Source organism: Zootoca vivipara, chromosome 5 (genome assembly GCF_963506605.1).
Source record: "Zootoca vivipara chromosome 5, rZooViv1.1, whole genome shotgun sequence".
Lineage (NCBI taxonomy): Eukaryota > Metazoa > Chordata > Lepidosauria > Squamata > Lacertidae > Zootoca > Zootoca vivipara.
The window spans coordinates 36,850,772-36,874,214 of record NC_083280.1 but is presented as its reverse complement, the minus strand read 5'-3'; the positions used below and the strand labels follow the sequence as shown (position 1 = coordinate 36,874,214).

At 40.1% G+C, this 23,443-nt stretch overlaps 1 protein-coding gene across 12 annotated transcripts in view; it reads right to left on the bottom strand.

The window, feature by feature from the left end:
- The window catches only part of CEP63 (centrosomal protein 63), a 128,304-nt gene that overhangs the window by 104,757 nt on the left and 104 nt on the right, over positions 1–23,443 (bottom strand). For 6 of the 12 annotated variants that reach the window (XR_004693654.2, XR_009557591.1, XR_004693650.2 and 3 more), the window contains exons 1-14: positions 23,195–23,442; positions 20,703–20,759; positions 19,323–19,497; positions 17,573–17,668; positions 14,489–14,614; positions 12,650–12,763; positions 10,300–10,533; positions 9,898–10,043; positions 7,895–8,014; positions 7,335–7,449; positions 6,268–6,465; positions 4,386–4,451; positions 1,946–2,151; positions 1,397–1,679 (exon numbers count right to left, since the gene is read on the bottom strand). Coding sequence is in view for 8 of the 12 variants with exons in the window: in XM_060274593.1 (XP_060130576.1) it covers positions 1,397–1,679; positions 1,946–2,151; positions 4,386–4,451; positions 6,268–6,465; positions 7,335–7,449; positions 7,895–8,014; positions 9,898–10,043; positions 10,300–10,533; positions 12,650–12,763; positions 14,489–14,614; positions 17,573–17,668; positions 19,323–19,497; positions 20,703–20,734 (1,911 nt within the window). In the remaining 4 variants the exon portion in view is untranslated. The other 6 variants (XM_035132764.2, XM_035132765.2, XM_035132756.2 and 3 more) reach the window with 5 other exon arrangements.

Sequence of the window (23,443 nt, the reverse complement as noted above, 5' to 3'; positions counted from 1 at the left end):
AGCTACTGTACTAAAGCCCCCATTGCACATTTCTACTGGTTGTGCATTTAGGGTTTAACTCAATAGCTCATATTATAGGAAAAACTTAATATCAATGTTTCAGTATTCTTAATAATAGACATTGCAGGCACCAAATCCTATTCCACCCACTTCAGTGCGTCCACTTCCACATAGTTCTGCATTGCAAGAGCTACCATTATAATGTCTAAGGCCACAATCACACCACACCTTCAAAACATTATAAACAGACATGATGCCCCCCATAATTCTGGGAGATGTAGTTTGTTAAGGGTAGTGACAGTTGTTAGGAAACCTCTAGTCCCTTCACAGACCTACAATTTCCAGAGTTACCTGTGAAGGGGGGGTTGATTGTAAAATCACTCTGAAAACCTGTAACGAACCATAACTCCCAGGATTCTTTAGGAAAAGTTGTGACTATTCAAAGTGGATTCACAGTACTTTGAATGTATTGGTATGAATGTCGTTTACAGCTTTCCTAAGAGAGAGGTAGGCATGATAAAGAGCTGATTGTCCACAGAAGGGATTGCAGCATGCCAGCAACGAACTCACTGCTAGCGCAGCATTGGCCAATCTCACCATGTCATGTGCGTGCATGCAAACCACTAGCAAAGAAAGCACAAGGAATTGGGAAGAAATGATGGAGAAGCAGGTCCTATGAACAAGCCCTCCCTGTTTGCCCATGTTTTCATCCAATCTTAAGCCCAGGGTTTGATAAGCAGCAAGTCAACTGATGAGTCCCATGGACTACAAGATCAAACCTATCCATTCTTAAAGAAATCAGCCCTGAGTGCTCCCTGGAAGGACAGATCCTGAAGCTGAGGCTCCAATACTTTGGCCACCTCATGAGATGAAAAGACTCCCTGGAAAAGGCCCTGATGCTGGGAAAGATTGAGGGCTCTAGGAGAAGGGGACGACAGAGGATGAGATGGTTGAACAGTGTTCTCGAAACTACTAACATGAGGTTGACCTAACAGCGGGAGACAGTGGAAGACAGGAGTGCCTGGCGTGCTCTGGTCCATGGGGTCACAAAGAATCGGACACTAAACGGCTAAACAACAACAAGTCAACTGAGAAGGGCCAGTGGAATCCGCTTTGATCTGTATGGAGACAAGGAACAATTCAGTTGAACTTGGGACACCCCTTTCTATGCCTCTTGTCAGCAAGCTGCTGCCATCTGGTGTCCTACTACAGAATCCTTGTAATCTTCATTTGAACAGAGGTTTTATGGCATTTGGAAGACTTTTTTCAAATAGGATTTGTCTTGTCTGAGTAACACACACATCAAACATTTGTGGTAGTGGTTTTACATAAGGCATCACACTCACCCTCGCGGATTCTGCATATAACTTGGTGTGACACTTCGTTCCATGCTTACCAAAGATAGAAGTTCTTTCTCATTCTTCCCTAAGACATAAGTAAATTCATTGTCTGCATGTGGCAAGGAATCTGATCTCAGAAGGGGATCACAGGACAAGGATTCAATGGAGTTGCTCCTGCTGATCTGGGGTGACAGTCCATCAGCCGTACTAAAAACTCTTCTGGTTGACAAATGCTGCAGTTTTTTAATTTCTTCTTCATAGTGCTGAACAGTCTTGTCAAATTTAACCTGAAGTACTCTCATTTCTTCTTCATGCTTACACTGCAGCTCTTGCAGTCTCCTGAACATGGATTATTTTTAAAAAAGGAGAAAGTTCACTCAATAAGAGACCAGCTCTTCTCAGCTCCAAATATTATGCAAGAACAAACTACGGTAACTGTTTTCAGTTCCAGGTGGAAAACACATGCAGTGCACAGAGACCTCAAGGTGTTAACAGCAGGATGACTTTCTGCAGAACTCCATAATCGTCGAGCTATACTAGGATTTCTGCCATTGTAAACAATTCATCAGAACAAGAGAAAAACTTGTTGAACACATAGATCTTACCTGCTTTCCACATTCTTTATCTCAGTCATCTGCTGCTCCATCTGCTGCATGATATTCTCATATCTGCCCTGAGACCTGCGGGATGAAGCTTCCAGGCTGGCTTTAGTTTCTGCTAGTTCTTTCAATAATTTCTGGTTTTCAGACTCCACCTTATTTAGGGCTTTGGCATAACTTTCCTGGAATTCTGCCAGGGGGGCACTTTTTCCCTTAAAATGACAAAAATGCTTTAGTCAGCGCTGTTGTGTTTGTTCACCAGCCCAGCTTTCCGTAGAAAGTTTGATTTTGTATTGCAAATTTAAGAAGTAAATTTTCCAAGTCTTCTACTAGGAAAAAAATCCCTTCAGAGTGTAAATCAATCACCAGCTGTCTGGATGAGTCTACATCTAGAAAGACCAAAATAATCAAACCTACATAGGTACAAGCTTCCCTCATTCATCTCAATTGGGTGTGAACTTCAAGACCAATTTGTGATCACTTAAACGTCAGTCACATTAAATGTGTTCCAGCTGCATAGCTCACCACTAACACCAAAGCCAATGGGAATGCCTGCTTGTACCTGGATATACAAAAAACCTCCTGACACTCCATTCATTTGAAACCACTGTGTGATTAGTGTATTTGCCAACTGCAGAGAAAAGCTTAAATAACCAGCTGGGACTGACCCCTCTAGAGTCCAAGATCCTATTACCAACAAAATCAACCACACATGCACACACAGATCAGCACATAACTGACATCAGCTGAGCAACACCGAGCAAACATATCCATTTTTAAAATATCAAGTTTTTAGCTCAGTAATTTCCCTTAGTAAGATTATTTAACTCAGTCAGCCTCTACCCCATCTCCTTCACTTCCCTATTCTAATCAGCTTGCAAGAGCTGCAACATATCTGCAAATGCTAAGATGTCATTCAAGATTTTCAAGTGAAATTTCGTTCTGTATTTTCAAGTGGAGACGCAGAACATTATCAAACCTGCTCCCTACCATTTGTCTCTTGTCACATCAAAACACTGAAATGGATTTTGTAACATGTGATCTAGATTAATTTCATTTCAAAATATGAATACATTTGTAAACTGAAAAACAAAATCAAACTCAGAACCCGCCCCCTCCCTCTCCATGGAGGCTGTAGGGACATGACTCCTTCCCCTCTATGTGGAGGGCTATTGGACTCATGACCTGCTGCCCTGCTCACCCTATCTGTTGTAAAAATGAACACCTGGATAAGGAGATTTCCCAAAGTCTAGGGAGATCCCATGTTCAAACTAACACGGGATCAATTTGGTTCACTTCTCCCCATAATGACAGAAGTGGGGAAAGAGATGGAAGGAAGCCCAAGGCTCACATGTTGTCTCACAAGGTACAGAAGAGACTGTGTGTGTGTTCGACGTGTAATGTATGAACAGCCAAATTATCTCACTTGATTATACAGTGGTACCTTGCAAGACTAATTTTTCGCAAGACGAATGTGTCTTGCGATCTGATGGTGACTCGCAAGATAAATTCATTTTGCAAAAAATTCGTCTTGCGAATCACGGTTTCCCATAGGAATGCATTGAAATTTAATTAATGCATTCCTATGGGCAAAAAAAGAAATTTCAATGCATTCCTATAGGAAACCACGATTCACAAGACGAATTTTTCGCAAAACGAATTGACTCGCGGAACAAATTAAATTCTTCTTGCGAGGTACCACTGTAAACACAAACAAAATTGTATTCTTCTTAATACCTACTAAAATTAAATGCCCTGGACAAATCTTCACTAGTATTCAATTTTCAATGTTTTGTTCTCAAATGCTTGTTCTCTCCAGAGAGCTTAAATTATGAGGTGGGGTGGGGAGGGGCACAAGATGACACTACCCTCTGATATGCCCACTTTAATTACCAATATGAGACAATTCTGGCTGCTGCAGCCATGTGCAGAAAACAAGTTCCACCAGTTCAGCAACATTCATCAGGGGAAATCATGTGCAACAGTGTTCTTATTACTGAGGAGACAGCACTATTTTTCTGTGACAATGTGGATGGGCTTCAAATTACTATAACTATGTGTAGGGGTTCAATCAAAACATTGTGTGATCAGGCTTTGAATGCCAACTTTTATTGCAATGTTTCATTTTATACTCTCCTTCACTTACATTGCACTGACACCTAGTGGGCCCAGAAAATAAAATATACATACCGTAGTTCAATCTGTCCATATTTCTATCCTAACGCTTAGGATGTTTAGTCAGAAGTCTCATCAATTTCACTTAAACCCCACTGTGACTTAGCCTGCAAGCTTCAGTATAAAAATATCAAATCACCTTTCAAAGCTTTGTATAAATATATGAAAGATGCACTTTCCTGCACAACACACACAAAAGCCAAGTGTTTTCTAGAGAGACTACAAGTGCACAACACTTCAAATAGCACATCCCATCACACCAGACACTTACCTTTTGAAGAATTTCTGAGAGCTGGTGATTATCTTGCTTAAGAGATTCCAACTGCGACAAAACAGCCTGAAGTGACAGGTTGGCGGTTGGCGGTTGGGGAGAAGTTACCATTTTTTTTGTTAGTATATTTCACATGGAGGAACCATATAGCCCATAAACTTGTGCAAATCTGAGAGTTGCAATATTAGCAAGTTTCTAGCCGTCATAACTAACTCTGAAAATGTGGTGCCAATACAGCTAAAGGGTCTGGAACATACATGCAACCAAAGAAAAGTCATCCCACAACATATTGTTTCCTTTAATGCAGGGCTCACCAACCAGGCACTCATGAGTGCCATCATTCCTGCAAAAGCCTTCTTCATCAGTGACCCACAGGCAGGGCCCCCAGACTCTGATATTTCTTTTTAAAAAAATAAGTTTCTAGCCATCTTAGAAAGAAAGTTATACAGTGAAATGTACAGGCAGCTTCTATGAAATTTCTGTGAAATTAGCCAGCCTGGCTACTCCCAGCTGGTAGTGGTTTTTGCCAATGAACACATGAAAGCTGTGGTTCATAAATAAATTGTTTGGACACCAGGCAACAGGTATCCTTGGGATCCCAAAGAGCAGCTGTTTTCTCCTCTCCTTTAGTGGCATCTCTCTGCTTCTGTGTTATTTTTGAGACCTCAGACTTTCCATAGTTTGCCTTTTCTTTTTCCCTAGTAACCAAGCTACATCTTTCCTGCAGTGGGTTCATCTGGGATCAGGTATGCCCAAAAATTATTTTTTCTAATATTAAATAATCTCTACTCCTCTGCCAAATGCAAATGTGAAAACTTTATGAAAGAGGCTTAGGCATGTCTCCTACCTGCAGAGAAGCTAAAAACTAGGGACTCATTAAGAATTCACTGCATAGTTAACTTATAGTACAATGGTATACATGTGTTTAATGAGGCACTTTAGGATATGGGTTGGGGTAGGTATTGGGGAAAACCAGACTTTTTGTGCCTTTAGCAGCTGTGCTGAAAAGGCTTAGCCTTTTCCAGTATGGAAATACAATTACAGTCATACCTCAGTTTAAGTACGCTTCGGTTTGAGTACTTTCAATTTAAGTACTCTGCGGACCCGTCTGGAACGGATTAATCCACTTTCCATTACTTTCAATGGGAAAGTTCACTTCAGGTTAAGTACGCTTCAGGTTAAGTACGGACTTCCGGAACCAATTACAGTCATACCTTGGGTTAAGTACGCTTCAGGTTGAGTACTCCACGGACCCGTCTGGAACGGATTAATCCACTTTCCATTACTGTATATTCCTTCGTATAAGACTACTTTTTAACCCAAGAAAATCTTCTCAAAAGTCGGGGGTCGTCTTATATGCCGGGTCGTATTTCTTATATGGCGGGTACATCCCAAACTCTCTATTTTAACTGGAGAAGTTGGGAGTCGTCTTATACGCCCAGTCTTATACGCCAGAATATACGGCACTTTCAATAGGAAAGTTCGCTTCAGGTTAAGTACGCTTCAGGTTAAGTACAGACTTCCAGAACCAATTACACTTATACTTCGGGTTAAGTACGCTTCAGGTTGAGTACTCTGCGGACCCGTCTGGAATGGATTAATCCACTTTCCATTACTTTCAATGGGAAAGTTCGCTTCAGGTTAAGTACAGACTTCCGGAACCAATTGTGTACTTAAACCAAGGTACCACTGTATAGAAAAAGCTTCACCATGACTGCACAATTTTTTTGTTATGCCACCCCTCCCATGGCAGGCATGTTGTGACTGGTGCCCACAGCACACTTTCAAAATGCAAGATGTGCCCACTGCTCCATAAAGGTTGGCAACCTCCTGCTCTAATTGCTATACATCAAAACATTTTGAGGGATAACGGCCTATTTACCCTGTGCTCCACTGCCTTCCGTTCTGCTTTTTCCATCTCCATTTTTAGTTGCTGCTCCAAGTTTAAAGTACAACTATTTGATGAGGCAATTGTGATGTCACGCTGGTGAAGCTCCCGTGTTAGCTGAGCAACCTCCTGCTTCATTCCTTCTAACTCACTGTTGTGACTATGTTCTTTGTGGAATAGCTGCTCCTTCAGCTAAACAGAAACATATATGAAATTTGCAGTTAACATTTCACTGATTATCAGAAATCTCAGCATACTAAGCTCTCTGGAAGCACAACATCCTGCAGTTGCTCACTACTTAATCCTAGTGAGCAGCACTGTTTCATAATTCATTCAGTACTAATGCAGTGTACTAGTTCTGCCTGACCTCAGTGTATACATTGATCTCCTGCATTCTTAGGGCAGTTGTATTTCATTGAATTGGGGGATTAATGATAAACTAGCAAATTACCCACAAGTGGACCGGCAAACTGAATTATTCACATTATAACAATGCACAGCTGCCCCCTGTCTGTTCCCGAGCTTCTACTGCACACAAAAGTGCAAATAAGAGAAATATTTTTTAAAATATTACCAAAATGCAGAGGTCAGAAGAGTAAAGGACCCACTTTTTTGTCATCAAAAAAGGTGATAGGTGCCAATAGTCAAATCATAAGCACCATTTTTTAAAAAAAACTAATGCTGAACACAACTGAAAAGTAAAAAAAAATTGCTTTCCATTCTATATGAATGATCTAGCCATTGGACCAGGCTGAAATATTAAACAAAATTGAGGGAAGGACTTAAGACAAAGAAACTGAAGAAGCTGATTGTTGCAAAGTTTGTTCCAATTTGTGGACAAAAAAAATCCCTAAAATGAACATCAAGCCACATCAGAGAAAATTCTTAACTTAATACACAGATGACATCAGATAGACAACAGTCAGAAGTAACCATTAAAAACAAGGGTGCTTACTAGGTATAATGGGGCTTTCAGAAACAACATTGATTCCTACAGTGCCCAAACCTATTTTAAAATGATGTATCACTGCACGTCTTTTATTTGCACAAAAGGCCCTCACCTTTTTAATCTCAGCCTTGGCCTGGCAGAGGTGCTCTTCTGTCAGCTGCAACTCCCGGCATTTCTCATTTAGCAATTCACTCTGCGGGGCATGGTTTGCATTTGCAGAACCCAGGCTATATTCCAAAATGGTACAAGCACAGCAAAACACAAAAGACTTTTAAAATATTGTAGCAAGTCGCTACAGAGAGGAGAGTGGCAGCCATTTTGCAATTATCTGATGCACAAATCCCACTAAGCAACATCCAAGTTACAGAAACTTTTCCTTGGTAGCTTGTTGTTCACTCAACAATTCAACAGTTGATGAAAAGTTGCAATTTTAGTCAATTACCTGTAGCAAGCATATATGATTCTTAGACCTTTGTATGAGATAAAAATGTCTTAAATTACAGTCAGGCATCTCCAAGGAAGAATGTTCTATTTATATAACCCTAAATAAATTACTAAAAAGTTTAGACATTTCTAAGCCACCATTAGAGCCCTCTGATACAGTAAAGATGCAGAATGTATCTTCTAAATTCAAACCCTTTTGTAAAGGTGGAGAAAATTCTGATCATCTACCTGCCCTCAAGATGAATAATTTCAGGATGATCTAGCTGCAAGTGTATGTTGTCCAACTCTGTCCTGCTACGATAGATTCCATTGGCTCCTTCACTGCTCTGCAGGCACTCTTCCAGCGACCTGTACAGGAAGACATGTGAGTTCCTGAAGACCGTAGCCTTCCGACATCCAAATTAAATCAGACACACCAGTTCTATTAGATGTGCAAACAGACCCACAACACAGACGAATATTGCAATGCTTGTTTCTGGAGTGCTAAATATATTATTAAAATAGAAAGTAGTACCTTAACTCTGCATTAACAATGAAATAATCGTGGAAGAAATAATCATGTTCACCATCAGTGTTGCAAATGAAAAGGGGAACAGCACAGCCCTTGTATGTTACTTACCTTAAGCTCTGGCCAGGCAGAGCTATGCCCCAGTTCACATGTAATGCTAAGCCAAACCAAACTAGAAGGGAGATTGTGGCAACTTTGCTTCCCCACTGGTACTGGTACTGCTACTGCTGTGATATAGGCCATGGTTTGGCTTAGTGCACCATCCGAATCAAGGTTCTTGGTTTGTCTCCTCAAAACAAACCACAAGCTGTAATTCAAGAACAAATCTTGGTTAAAGCTTGTGGTTTGTCTGAAGGAGACAAACCAAGAACCTGGGTTGGACAAGACACTAACTCAATTCATGGTTCACCTTGCATGAGGACTGAAGAACAAATGAAGCAGCCACACTCTTTTCTGGGAGACCACACATTTGTTTTCAGCAATGGTTTGGCTTAGTGTTACAAGAAAAGCAGGTCAATTAGTTACTACTGCCTTTTTAAAGCTTGGAGAAGTAATTTAGGGACTCTCAGTAGGTTGTAACTATCAGTCACAAGGATCTTACAGTTGAAAATGGTGTTCCAGGTGTTAATTAGTAAGGAAAGATGATGGGGAGTATGGCTCAATTCTAGTATTATCATCTGCCTTACAATTTCTGCCCAAGAAAAGTGCTCAATTTATGAAAGCCAACATCCAACAAGAGGGTTTTTTGGCGGGGAAATGAAACACTTTAGAGTCATACAATAAAGCAAAGGTCCATATATCTGCTTGCCAGAGATGATCTGGCAAATATCTGGTGACTGACTCCATCCTAGTGAGTAGGATACGCAACAGGGATAAGCCTTTGCCTCCTTCCACACCATCTAGCTGAGAAGGGGAGAAGGCTAATTCTCACATTTGTGCAAGGCTTTGAATGTTGTCCAATTACCTCAAGTTCAGTATGTTGCCAAGAGACAAAAGCCCACCCCCCACATGAGATGGGGTCTATGTCAAACACAAGTGCCCTTGCTTATCAAGGCCAGTCAAAATTTGTGGATCCTTGAAATAAAAGGAACAAATAATAAGACATTCAATAAATGCATTTGGTCTGGCTGAAATTTCACATATTTCACTGGCCGGTAATACAAAATCCTAAAAGCAGCCAATGTGTACCCTCACAAAATGTAATTCAAAATGCATGGACTTACTACAGTGGCTATTTTTAATTCAGAGAAGTAGGATTAGTGGTGTAGAGAATAAAAAACCAGAGACATAGCATCGCATTACTTTACTATTACAAGAACAAACAATTAAATTTAGCAAGTGTATTTGTTAAACTACTGCAGCAGTTCTCAAAAGGGAGAGGTATATTATGGTAACTTCCACTGGATGTTTTGATGCCTCATTGAAAGCCTCTCAAACTGGCAACAGTTAATTGACAGTCAGTTAAGAATATAAAATCTACTTTCTCTTTCTCTCTCCAAGAAACATTTAGAAAATCCACCTTAAATCATGTTGTGGACTGATATAATCCTGTCTCCTTTTTCTTTTTTAAAAAATAACGTTTTTAGCAAATGTTGAGTACTAATCACTATCTAACTTTAGTTGGGTTGGGAAAAAATGTGCTACATACTTTTCCTAGTTAGAGAATATCTAGGTTTCAGACAAAGGGCATAATTTGGGTACGTTTTGATGCCAAGAACCATACCTGACAAAAGCTTCTTTGTTTTGCAAGGTTTCAGTTAGTTTGGACACTTCCTTCTGTAATTGTTCTTTTTGCACCTGTAAGTTCTTAATGAAGTCTTCCAGAGAGAGCAGAGTGGCCCTAAGTTCCATCTTTTCTTCATGTAGAACCTTCAGAGGTGAAGATGGAAATTAGTAATGCAAAGATACAACAAATGGGATTAAGATATTAGAATAAGCAAGCTATTGTGCTTGTGCATATACCTAAAGAGAAGGACAACTTGGAACAATCCCTTCCCTATCAGACATTGCTTCTCAATTAGGCTCAGGATAAAGCTGGGAGGAAGCCTATTTAATTAGTGACTTGCCAGCCCACAAGCATTACAAGCTGTATATTAACCTGCTTCCAAGCAATTCACTCACAGACCTCCAGTGAGTTCCGGGAAACTTTCAGCTCATCTAGTACTCTTTGATGTTCCTCCAAAATTTTCTGATTGCTAGAAGTTAAATCATCCACTTTCATATTCAGCCTTTCCACTTCCAGTTCATTGGCACAGATAGTGTCATTGGCCCTTTCCAACTTGCTAGTTAAGTGATGGATTTCAGATTGGCTTGCCAGCTCCACAGACTCAAACATTTGCTTCCGGCTGGACAGTTGAGCCTGTAACACAGAGAGCACTGTTCTGTTAAGCTCTCCATTCCTGGTTCTATTTTTGTCCACTTGTAGCAGTGATCACAACAACACTTCTGGAAGAAAAGAGCAGCAAGAGGTCCAACTTCTCCAACTGCAACAAAAGTTTCCAAAGAAATATAGCACTTTTTCACTTATTAGATGGTCACTATAACTCATAAAGGGAATAAAGGCCAACATATGTTTGGAATCTGCAGACATAATGTGTACTGTAAGACATACATACAAGTTAAGGGATATAAATACACAAAACCTTTTGTGCAGGATGGCTTCCCCACTGCATAGGAAAGCTTTCAAACTGAGATTTTTAAAGCAACCTAGGCATGCACTGTTTTTAAATGAAGGTATCCAACCAACTTATGTAGGGTGTGAAAGTTTCCAGTATTGTATTTTTTCTGCTTTTAGAAATGCATTGTTTCACAATATAAATCAAATTGGTCAACTGGAATGGATATAAAGCTAGCGAAATTTAAGATGAAAGTAGTAATTATTTTTTAGGCAACAATCCCTTAGAAATATTTATGCACACAGTTTTTCAAGCATGCTAAAACTAACAAAATGCTTTTCAGTGCCTTCATTTTTCCACTTTAAAATCTAAATAATGTAAGGGAAGTGTATGTAATTGAGTTTCACTTCTTAAAATATTTACAAGTATTCTTATCAAAATAATTTCCAACTAAAGCTCTGAATCTCTGTGAATGTAATAAACCACTCTAAGTGAACTTTAATTATTTTCTGTCATCAAGTATTTCAGATGTCAACTATTCTTGGCTTTCAGAAAAAACTTTTCTGATATTCATATAACATGTACAATTAACATGTTATTGAGCTCCTTGGAAGATAAAGGTGGCCTATGTATGAATTAATGAATTTTTTCCCCTGGAAAACCCACATCATCAGCATCCAAGGAGGCAATCCTATTCACCCTCAAGCGTATGTCACATGGATTTTCATACAACTTATTCCCAAATCAGTGTCAACAGGACAATAGCATACCTGCAGTTAAAAATTATTTGGGCTATATTAAATATAGACTAGGGTTCTGTCAGTGCAAGGATTTCCCCTATGCCAATGGAATGTTCTCCCCTCTCCTCCCTCCTGCATCCCCTTAGATCTGTTCTAGAAGTTCCCGCAACCCTCAAGAACAGATGTGGGAATGGCGCTGGTGGCAAGAGAGAGTCCCATTGCACTGGTGGTAATCCTTGGGTGCATCTGCAACTATTTCACCGAATGCTGCCCTATGACTGCTTTGAGAATCAAAATCCTACTACTACTTCTTGTTGTTTTTTGCTGCCCTGTCACTGATATGACATTCTAGCTAAGGCGCCAAACAAATCTGCTTTCAATAGACTAAGCCATCAAAAACACAGGCACAGCTACAGCAAGGTATTTGTCTTCAAAAGGCTTACACTTTGTCCAAGCGCATCTGTGAGCATCTTTCACAAAGCCACTATCAGTGTCAGCCTTAATCCTGTCACTGCCAACTTCTGCCATGCAGAACTTCTACTCAATGGCAACTCTGGAGTCTATTAAGTGCAAAGCTCCCAGCAAGAGCTTCTTATCAGCAGCTCCAGTGTTTTGTGTCAGACCAAGTTTATTCACAGCTGGTACCTGGTCAGTTAAACTAAGCCACAGCGGCGCTAACTCAATGAACAGATTAATTTTTCAGAAACAGCAGAGGCTCTGCACGCTTGCTTCAAGAGACACAAACAGCACAGCTATGCATTAACACTACATTGGTTACCCTGCCACATAGGAAATGCACCATTTTTTAAAAAAAACAACAACATTATTTAAACAGGTTGCATACACCTGGTGGCATGTTGTCTGGCATCTATACAATTTTGAACAACATAGTATTTCAATTCTTTCACACTGTGCAATTACCCAACCAGAATCATCTTATGGCCTTTCTCCAGCTGGCACTTGACAGCAAAGATAGGCATTTGCCTTCCAGCCACTGTACAGTTTTCAGATTATTTCCTGGCTTTGTGTACATACACTGGTAACCTAAATTGTGCTAAGGCTCTAAAGACTGGTGCCAGTAAGTCCTTTCCAAGGCAAACTCCTCATCCGTTAACTCTACCTGAATGAGATCAGACTGCTCAGCAAAAGCCTTCCGCTGTGCTTCCAGTGATGCCACGTGCTGCTGGTAGTGCAAGCGCTGCTTCTCCCAATCTAGAGATTTCTGGCGGAACTCCTATAAAGACAATTGGTAATCACTATTGATCTGGTTGAAAAATACCCACTAATCCAAATCCAGTATCTTCTACTTTGCCCCTATCCTTATCCAAGTCGAGAACCTCATTAAGTACTGTAAGCCTGCAACGTACATGCATTTAACTTATGCACATTCAGCTTTAAGCAATAAACAAACAAACAAACAAACAAACAAAAAGGGGGTGGGCATCAGGGGGGTGAGACTTTGGCAAATCTCACCTGCCACTGAACCCAATGTGTTTTGAGTGCAGTGGTACACCTCTGGTTACGAATGCTTCAGATTACGAACTCCACTAATTCGGAAGTAGCAGCTCCTGGTTGCAAACACCCCATTAGCAAAAGGATAAGAACGGTTTCAGCTTAAGAACGGACCTCCAGAATGAATTAAGTTTGTAACCAGAGGTACCACTGTATATACAATTTTGGCTTTAGGTGCGATCCCCAGAATGTAACCCCCATGTATGTTGCAGTCTTACTGTAATCTAATACAACCATTCATAAGAACAATGTTTTATTTTGGTTTCCAGTCCATTATATTTTTATGCCAGTTATTGCTTGCATATATGTTACACAAAGACATTTATAAATCTGAGAGTTCTTAAGAGTTTTGTTTTTCAAAGTGTCTGTCACAGAGACCATGCTACAGAGACCATATAGGTTGTAAGCATGGAGTATACTGTGGCAATAATGATGGGCCCAGAAAAAAGATGCAGCATCTCAAAAACAATACTGAATTTATCGTGACAGGAAGATTAAGGTGGTCTTGGAAGACACTACAAAATGCTTCCAGCCAACAGGAGGAAGAAGGCATCCCCCAGGTCTTTGAATGATCTGTCATTACACATTCAACTATGTTTATCAGAACACATCATTATCTCTCAAGGGGTTTCTAAATAATGAACATTTTTTAAAAAAAAAACTGATTCCATCATATCCTGTGTCACACTGTCCTCCAAGTTGTTACACTACTGCAAATATATAGCATTTTCCAAATGTTCCAGGTAAAATATATTTTAGCTGGAAAAATGCTACACATCCCCTGAATGATTTATTTGTTCTTGTGTAAGCACTCTGTGGGATGTGGCTGTGTAGCATGAGTACATTAAATACTGCTTTTGACATAATTAGTAGGGATGGACAAACTTACTCCTCGAGAAATTGCAATTCTCTCATTAAGCAATAAATCCCATGGTAAAAGCTCAGATGAAATCTCAATTTTTTTGTGATTTCATAAGTATTCCTTGAGTTCAAGGGTCTTCAGCTTTGTTTTAAATCAGATTTTTACTTTAAAATAAATTCAATTTCAATGTTTAAATAATCAGTTTAAAAATAATATGTTCAAAGGAAACCACTGATTTTTATTAAACCTGTCATGGTTCAGGCTAGTTTTTTGCTTCTGTATAATGTACAGTTGTGCTCTTTAACCACAGATGGGGAAAGCATATTGAGCAAAAATAAAGCACTTATTCTTCCACACATTCTCAGAAATCTGATGAATATTGTGCTCGCCAGTGCTTGTACATCAGATTCCAAAGAGACCATGCAAATGTACTGTATATAAAAAAGCTGAAAACATATTTGTTCAGAAAGCACTAGAGAAAAGAAACTACAGGCCAATTCATATCTACTCAGAAGTAAGCCCCATTGAGTTCCATAGCTCTGAATTTTATGAAATCCGGACCAGGACTGCATTTTATCCACTTACCTCTAACTTCTTAGTCAGGATGCTTACTTCAGATTGGTCCTCCTCTTGGCTCCTGCTGGGTAATTTCCTTGCTTCTTTCAGTTGTTTCTTCAGGAGTTTCTCATAGCTTCTCTTCAGCCTAGCTAGCTGTATGAAAAGCAAGGCAATTCACAGCATTGTGATTAGTGCTAAGTAGAGGAACACAGGGTTTCTGAAGCAATATTGCAACTTTGTAGGATACATTTTTATTATGGATTTTCTATTTTTTATTTGGACACTTCATTATTACAACAAATGGAGGAAGGATAAAAATAATACAACCCACAAAAGTAAATATTCCCAATAAATCCCTATTCTAACTCCCTCCAAACCAACAACTGGCAAAATAATAAAAGACCGCAAAGCAGAAAATAAAGAAGGGGGAAAGAGAGAACAGAAAGTAGATTGAAGTTATGATAGATCAGAAAATATGATGAAGCGAGTGTAAAGAAGCAGGGAGGGAACTGGCAGGGAACTATGAGCTATCAAGTGTTTTCACTGTTATAGCATCCAATTGGCATGCATACTTATTCAGAAAAAGTATACATTTCAAAATGGGAATCTTGATTTAAGGCAATCTAGAACTCCTCTGGAAATGCTGACAGTTTGCAGTAAAGATTAAACTATTATTAATATTAATATTATTTTCATTTCCATACCTATTTATATTTTTTAGAAAAAAATCTCAAAGCAGTTTACAACCTACATTAAAACACCAAATCAAACAATCCAGAATAAAACAATACTGAAGAAAGTCAAATACAATGTATAAACTCAAAGCAACATAAGTAACAGGAAACTAAAATATTGTCTTAAAAGATTTCAAAATAAAGCCTTACAAAGGAGGTAAACTACAGAATGTACATTTACATTCCGCAAGGTTAACAACATTATCTTAAACAGTAAAAGAAAACATTATTAAAGGAAGTCAAATACAAGGTGCACATTTAAAACAGCATAATTAGCAAGATAATAAATTATTATTATATAAGTACAGAGCATATCTGCTGCTGGTGCTGCCAATAATGCCAACAGTGGTTCATGGCAGGCGGCAGCTGTGGATGCTTAGGTTTGATAACTTGGATCTGCACTAAGAGTCAGTCAAGTTGGTCTCTTAATAATGATGCATGTATTGAGAGGGGTATTTTTAGTTGTGGACCAAGTGCTTAAAATTACAGTAATTTTATAATTCAATTGTGGATATTCCAGATAGCAGTACTGTACCACTACTCTTAAAAGGGGGCACCACCTAAGAGTAAAAATTGTGACACTACATACTCTAGTAGTAGACTGCCTTCTGCTATACTTACTGAATTGCTAGCACTCTTCAACCTTCCTGACTGCCCCATACTGCTGCCAGTCCAGCTTCCAACCTTTGAAAATATCTGCCACTGCACCTCAATCTTGCTTGGCAGAATCCTTACTATCCCCATGGGGGAATCTCCTAAATAAGCACCATTACTCATGCTGGAATGAAAACACTTCTAAAAATGTAGACAGATGTCTTCAGATTGCAAAAGCAACAGCACAAAATTAATTTTATTTATAGCCTAACAGTAGGCCGGACTTGAACCAACTCTCCAGGGGGAAAGGTTAATGCATTACAAGTCTCATACGGCATTTGACTTCAAGCAGCTGACAAGCAAGAAGAAAGGAGGACAAAAGCGAAGGCCAAACATGAAAAGCTGTCACAGCACCCAACTCCTTATTGTGAAATAGCTGCAGTACAGCAAGCCCTTTGTTCCTTATTTTCTTACAGAATATTTTTTTAAAATCAGATTTTGGCTGCAACCATATACACACTTACTTGAAGTAAGCTTCACTGAACACAGCAAGGAAACATATAGGACATGGCCCCAGGAAGAAAACAGACACAAATTCCCCATGAGAATAATACACAGAGAAGCTGCTGTAATATAAGCAGTCCACCCCACACAACTGTGATTTGAAGGAACCATTAGCACAGGTAAAGCAAGATTCGAACTTAATACTCTGAGCTGAGCTGCCCCCAACCCACCCAAACAAATTGAAACTGACTTTGCAAAGGCAGCTCAACAGCCATTAGAACAGCATACCACCACCAGCAAAAAGAAGTGGAGCTTGAGAGGCAAAATGTTTTTATCTTATTAGCAAGAAGAGATGTCATAATGAACCTAGGCTTTAGAGTTAATTAACACAGCTTATTAAACTCAGCTATTAAAAATATTTAATAAGATAGTTTTTCTTAAGGGTCAGCTAACCAAAGGGCTAATACAGATTATGAAAAGGAATGGAAGGGTGTGAGATGTTTTTATATATAAGGGAAAAGTCTACGTGATATAAATGAAGTGGATATTTGAAAGGGCTGGGCTTAATGAGTATTCTATAGATAGTAGAGCAGAAGTAAAGCTATTTGAGATCTCCCAATGGAGTAAAACAAGGAACAAATCAAGGTACAGTACACATATGCTGTGGATAGGGAAACAGTGGCCCTCCAGATGTTATTCCAATTCCCATCAGCATTGCCAATGGTCAAGGATGATGGGATTTGGACTCCAGCAACAGCTAGAGAGCTCCAGGTTCCCCAACTCTTGATGTACGCCATCGACATTTTCCCAATAATGAGTGGACATACTCAAGCTGTATGTAAACTGTTCTCACTCTTATTAATACCGCTTGACTTCGTTGAACTAATAACAATCAAGTACTTACTTCAATTTAAACTTTCTCTAAATTCCTGGAAATAAAAGTATGCCATAGAGGGAAAGATTTCGTGAAGCAAAATCTTTTTATGTTAACATCCATGTTAAAGCCCACAGTGAATGCACTTTGTATGTCTATTGCAATAACATAACTGCTGGATGTTTGCATCCATTAAACAGGCAAAACATTGCAAATTCCACAAGTTAAAAAAGGGGTGTTAAAAGGTTTTAGGAAGAATTGACATATGCATGATTCGGGTTCTTGTTTTTGCACTTTCAAGGGAACTGCATCATATTATATATATGAGATGACAAGATTATAGACATGGCAATACCATACAGTAACCTACAATATAAAATAAAAGCTGGTCTTGAGGAGGCTCACCTCTTCCTGGACTTTTCGTAACTGTTGTTCATATTCCATAGTCATATCACGATTCAGTTGTTCCATCCCTTCTAGTCGCTGACACAGCCTTTCAATCTGAAAGACACCAAATGTCATTTGACCAACAGCAGAAACCCTCTCCTTTTATTATCCAATGGAAAAAGTCACTAAAGTGAAGAAACTGTGAAAATCATCCTGTACGGCACAATTAAGGAAGGGTTCTCTACACATTATTTTCTTCAAGCTTTGCTACAATGATCTCTCCACCACAAATAAGTGGGTTGAGTCTACCCAAGTGTAAGAAGGAAAACAGAAGACCCAGGGAAACGGGATACAGCAAGTGTCTCTTTTGCCCATGGCATGTTCTAAATTCCCAAGGTGGAGAGAGAGGAGCAAGAACACCTGCAAATCAGGGGGGGGGGAACTACTCCATTGCACTCCCAAAGCAGCAACAATCTACAAAACTGAGATGGTAGCACATCTGCCCACATTAACATTGATTGGGAAATGGAACACAGGTTGTACTTTCTCTCTTGAGCCAAGGTAGACACAGTGTGAGGTTTGGAAATAGTGTCAGAACAAGCTCGTGCTGCTCCTAGAAAATGTTTGTGCTCCCAAAGGGAGGCCTTCATTACATTTTAATAAGCCTATAATTAGCCTATTCAGAAGTGAGATTAATAGCCTGCCACAATAAGGAACTGGAAAAAGAATGCACACTGTCTGTGCCAGCTATACACAGTAACAGTGAAACAACTGCAGAATAAATCCAAGATGCTGTCATATTCTAAAGTGGAAAGTAAAATTTAAACCAATATCTGGAATATAATATATTATGTTAAGATAAGAAGGCTTGGTTCCTATCCTGGGAGAAAGACAGGGCAAACCTTCCAATCTCCTGGAATATTCAGCAGCTTTAGCATGTTATCAAGCCTGGTATCCTTCAGGTTCAGTCGTCCCAAGTGGGAATTTGGGCTACTGTTCTTCAGTTGTTTCATTCAAGAAAGTGGTGCAATAAAATATTGCTCTGCCTCACAATTGTGTTATTACTCTGTGCTACGGGGCTTCATGTGCATATAATGTGGCTATAGTTATTCACACTCTGGTAGCCTCTTTTAGACTTGTGTAATGAGTTGTACTTAAGATTGTCGTTGAAGGCTGAAGAAATGTTAGTTCATACAAAATTATGTGGAAAAGATATTGACTGAGGCTAATCATTAGTTCTGGGGGGAAAACACTGGCTATCAGTCTGTTTCTGAGCACAATATAAAGTTTTTAAAGCCCTAAACAGCTTGGGACCAGAGTGCCTGAAGGATTATCTTCTTCAACATGAATCTGCCTCAGCATTAAGCTCAACGATCTTGCTGTGAGGTCTCCCCACACCTGCCCCAAGCCCACAAGTGAGATAGGTAGTGGCCATGGATATAGCCTTTCCTGGGCTGATGATCCCATTATGGAATTCTCTCCCTCAAGGAGGCTTTACTGATGCCAAGTCCAACATCACCTTTGGAGCCAGGCGAATACACTTTATTGACTCCAGATTTTTTTAGAATTGGATTATTTTACTCCTTTTTTATGCTGAAGTTGTAATGCTAGTTTTTCAGTATTTGATTTGATTCAGCATTCACAAACTGATAAAAGGATTTAGGAAAGATGAGAGGGGGTACAACTTTATGCAGTGCAACAGCCTACAGTGAAATCTCAGAAAGGAAAGCATAGACAAGTACACATAGCACCAAAGCTATAAAAGTACCTCTTTACATTTCTCATCCAATGCATTCCTGAGAGAGGACAATTCCTGTTCTCGCACATCCAAGCAGGATTCTAGTGACCGGGTTTTAGTTTCCCATTCAGCTTTCTTATGAGCCACCATTATGTCTATCTGCTTCATCAGCTCCTGTAGTTCTGCTTCACATGAAGTCTGGAAACTTTTATTAAAAATAAATAAATTATCCTCATCGCTTATTTGTATGCTGTTTTTCCATGGTAAACCATGCACGGTTGCTTTAATCATGGAGCAAATATCAGAGAGAGATACTAGGTAAGCAAAGCTTTCCTTGCTTCTCTCACTCCCTCATATACACCATAATACAGTCATACCTTGGGTTGTGCTCCTCGCCGAACCCAGAAGTACCGGAATGGGTTACTTTTGGGTTTCGACGCTCGAGCATGCGCAGAAACACAAAATGAAATGCGCAGAAACACCAAATCGTGTCATGCGCGTGCACAGGTGGGTTGTGAACGTGCCTCCCGCATGGATCACGTTCACAACCCGAAGTACAGTGGTGCCTCGCTAGACGAATTTAATTCGTTCCACGGGTCTTTTCTTATAATGGAAAATTCGTCTAGCGAATCCCATAGGAATGCATCGACTTTTTTTTGCCCATAGGAACGCATTAATTGAATTTCAATGCATTCCTATGGGGAACCGTGATTCGTTAGCCGAATTTTTCGAAAAACGAATTCGTCTAGCGAGGCAACCTCCGCTAGCAAAAACCTTTCGTTAAGCGGAAATTTCGTTAAGCAGGGCATTCGTTAAGCGAGGCACCACTGTATGACTGTAATCAGGCAATGGTAATACTTCCAAAGAAATCTCTTCTCCTGGATCCTTTTATTGCCATGCTAAGGGATGGGTTCCTCCAGCCCAAAGCACTAACAGAGAGCATGTAATGGAGCAATGCAATGTAACTTGAGCATACAATGATTCCCCACAATACACTCACATGGATAAAAGCTGGGAAGCCTGCATAACACCAGGGGTCGTATTATTTTTTAAAAAATGAAAGTGACCAGAAGTGACGATCATCCAGGGGTCGACTGGTTTGTCACCCCTGTTCTAGAGGATTTCAGGAAGAGCAGCTTTATAAGCACATTCTTGAAGTTGTAGCTGCTATTTTTCTGTCAAAATGGTAATACCCACCAGAGATAGTGCACATCTGAAGAAAAGCATAATTCTTTCACATAATGCTAGCAAAACAGGAGCTGTGAGCGCAATTACTGTGGAAGTAACTATCATACCTGGGACTGTGAAGAACCTGACATGTGAAGCACATGTGCAAACCCATCTTCCAGGTTCAGTGTAATCTATGCATTTGTGTAAAACCATTAATAACTAGTACTAGTATACACATACCTGCCCTGTATTCTTTCTAGCAATGCCTCCATCCTGAAATCACATCCTTTAGGGCAGCTAAAAAAGTAAGCAAAATAAAGGTTATGCTACAGTAATTCGTCACCATGTCCAATCCGTCTCTAGGTGACTGCAAAATATGAGATGTGTCCAACAACTGAGAAAAGGAAAGGTGAAGAATTACACAGTTTACTTTTAAGTATGCAGGGAATAGTTGTCACTTCAATAAATTTGTACATCACATATCAAACACCTTATAAATGAAAGATAAATTGCAAGATAACAAACCAGAGTTATCACTTGCTTGATATATGGATTTTGCTAGTGCTTTAGTAAAGTGTGTGGATTGTTTCAGGTAACAAAGCTAGGGATTACATTGTTGTAGATTATATTGCTATAAAGCGAAAAGTACCAATTATATGAGTCTTTCTACATAAAAAGCTTGTTTGCAATTGTTTTGCTATATTTGTGCCCTGCTCTCTTTTAGAGCATCAAACATATGAAATATTAGCCATCCAGGCACTAATGGGTTTATCTTCTGGTGGAACTATTGCAAGGGATGAAGGCCATTTTAGAGAAGAAAAGATCCAGGGTGAAAGATTCTGGTGTGTGTATCCTCTGTATGCCTGTCTCAATGGGCTTATTTAATAATGTGGGCTAAAACCCAAAAATATATATACCAAAAACATACTTACATTATTTAAAAAAATAAAACTCACCCATTTAATATTTCCCCCCAGAAAGCTTAAGATGGAAAGGTCAATTTGTGAGCACACATGAGGGAAATGCAAAGATCTCAGATAAGAAAGTCGAGCCACTTCTAGAGACTGGTAAATACTGGCGAAGCTTCAACACCTGTACTGGAGAGGCAAGGCATACTTCTCCACATCACATTGTTTGAATTTAATGTGTGGAGCAGGGGTGGGAAACAGGATCAGGCTGACAGGCAATGATTATGCCAGGTGACTGGCAGATGGATGGGCAGTCCCCCCCACCCATCTGGGCCACCAGCCAGATTTTATTCTCCACCCCTGCTGTAAACATAAAAGGTTGTATAAAGTTTCTCACAAAGATGTGTATTGTTCCAAGGTTTTCAGAGTAATAGCTACATGTTTAAAAGCAAATTTATAAATGTAAGCAACATATTACTGCTTGGGAAACTCAGCATCTTTTTAAAACAAATGCAAAATAGCTATTGAGCTACATAGATTTGTGCTACTCAACTTGAGTATCTTGATATTCTTTACAAAGTCACCTCCCTCCCTATTCTTTTATTATTCAGTCTGACTGTTCAATTGGGCATATGGCTGTTGCTGAAGTCTATCTTTTTGAAGCTCTTAAGTAGTACTTTATATTGCAATAATAATACTTAAGCCTGATTGTAACACAAAAAAGAAAAAAATGTCGCCTCAGATGTTATGTTATCCAGGTTTGTTTCAGTGAGATGCTTAACACACCAGTGCAATGTATAAATGCAATGTATAAATATTGAAGAATGGGCTGTTGAGTATCCTTTTCCCATATAGGCCATGTATGTCTACATATGTATGCTAAATGGCTAATATGCATGCTTTCAATAAATTTTAAAGTACTTTTCAGCAAACCTAGCTTTCCTGCTGCTTTTAACTGCTGGTTTCATGGTGGTGGTTGTATTGCAAGACTATCCCCAAAAACTTCTGCAAAAGGTGGTATAAAAAGCCTTAGACCAGCGTTTCCCCAAACTTGCGTTTGCCAGCTGTTTTTGGACTATAAACCCCAACATCCCTCACCACTGGTCCCGATAGCTAGGGATCACGGGTCTTGTAACGCAACACCAGCTGGAGACCCAAGTTTGGGATACACTGCCTTCGACAAATAACTGGGGTGGGTGCAATACGATAAAAACTTTTAAGCTGCAAGGTTTACAGTTACAAGCAGTTAAATGGCCTCAGGTGAAAGGGGCAGAAGGTAACAAGAGTGTTCATTCAAAAACACATCCAGAGTTAAGTACAACAAAGAAATGCTTTGCTAAAGCAAGTACCTGTAAAATCAGAAGCACAAGTTACTTGGGAGTGAACTGAACGGTGGGGCTTTGCTTCCAAACAAGTATGTGCAACACAGGGCTGGGCGGCAAAAGCTATAAAACAGGGGCTGCAAGCAGAGCAGGCAAAAGGTGGCCAATGTTTCCCCCAGTTAAAAACGATAACTTGCAGGAAATCGCCTCTGGCCACCATTGAGCTGGAATTTGCCGTCTCCGACTGACAGGGGCTCCTGTCCCTCGAGGAAGAGGAGGAGAGGGAGCTTTTCAGAGCATTCAAGTACAGTAAAGGGCGCTGTTGTTTCCCCCTGGCCGCTTTTATGAGACGCTGCTTTCTAAGGGCCGACCTTGGAGACGAATCTCCACGCCAAAGTCGGCACCGAGGGCCAGAGCTCCGCGCTCCCAGCCGGCGGAGGGCAGAAGCGAGGAGGCAGTTTCGCGCGTGGGTCGCCACGGCGTGCACACGTTACGAAGTTACCTCACTGGGGCGCGCTGTTCGCGATAATAACCGAGGAGCGCGCCGCGAGGGAGAGGCGGGTCTGCTGCCCGCGGAGCGCCAAAGGCCAACGAGGCGCGGCGCGCACCTGGGTGAGGAGAAGAGAAAGAAGGGAGAAAGATAAATGAGCCCGCCCTATCAACGCCGCGCCAGGGATAATGGCCGGCGAAACAGAGAGTCGAGCTTCTCTTCTCACGTCGGCTCCCGCGCGAGCCACTCAACCACGCCCCG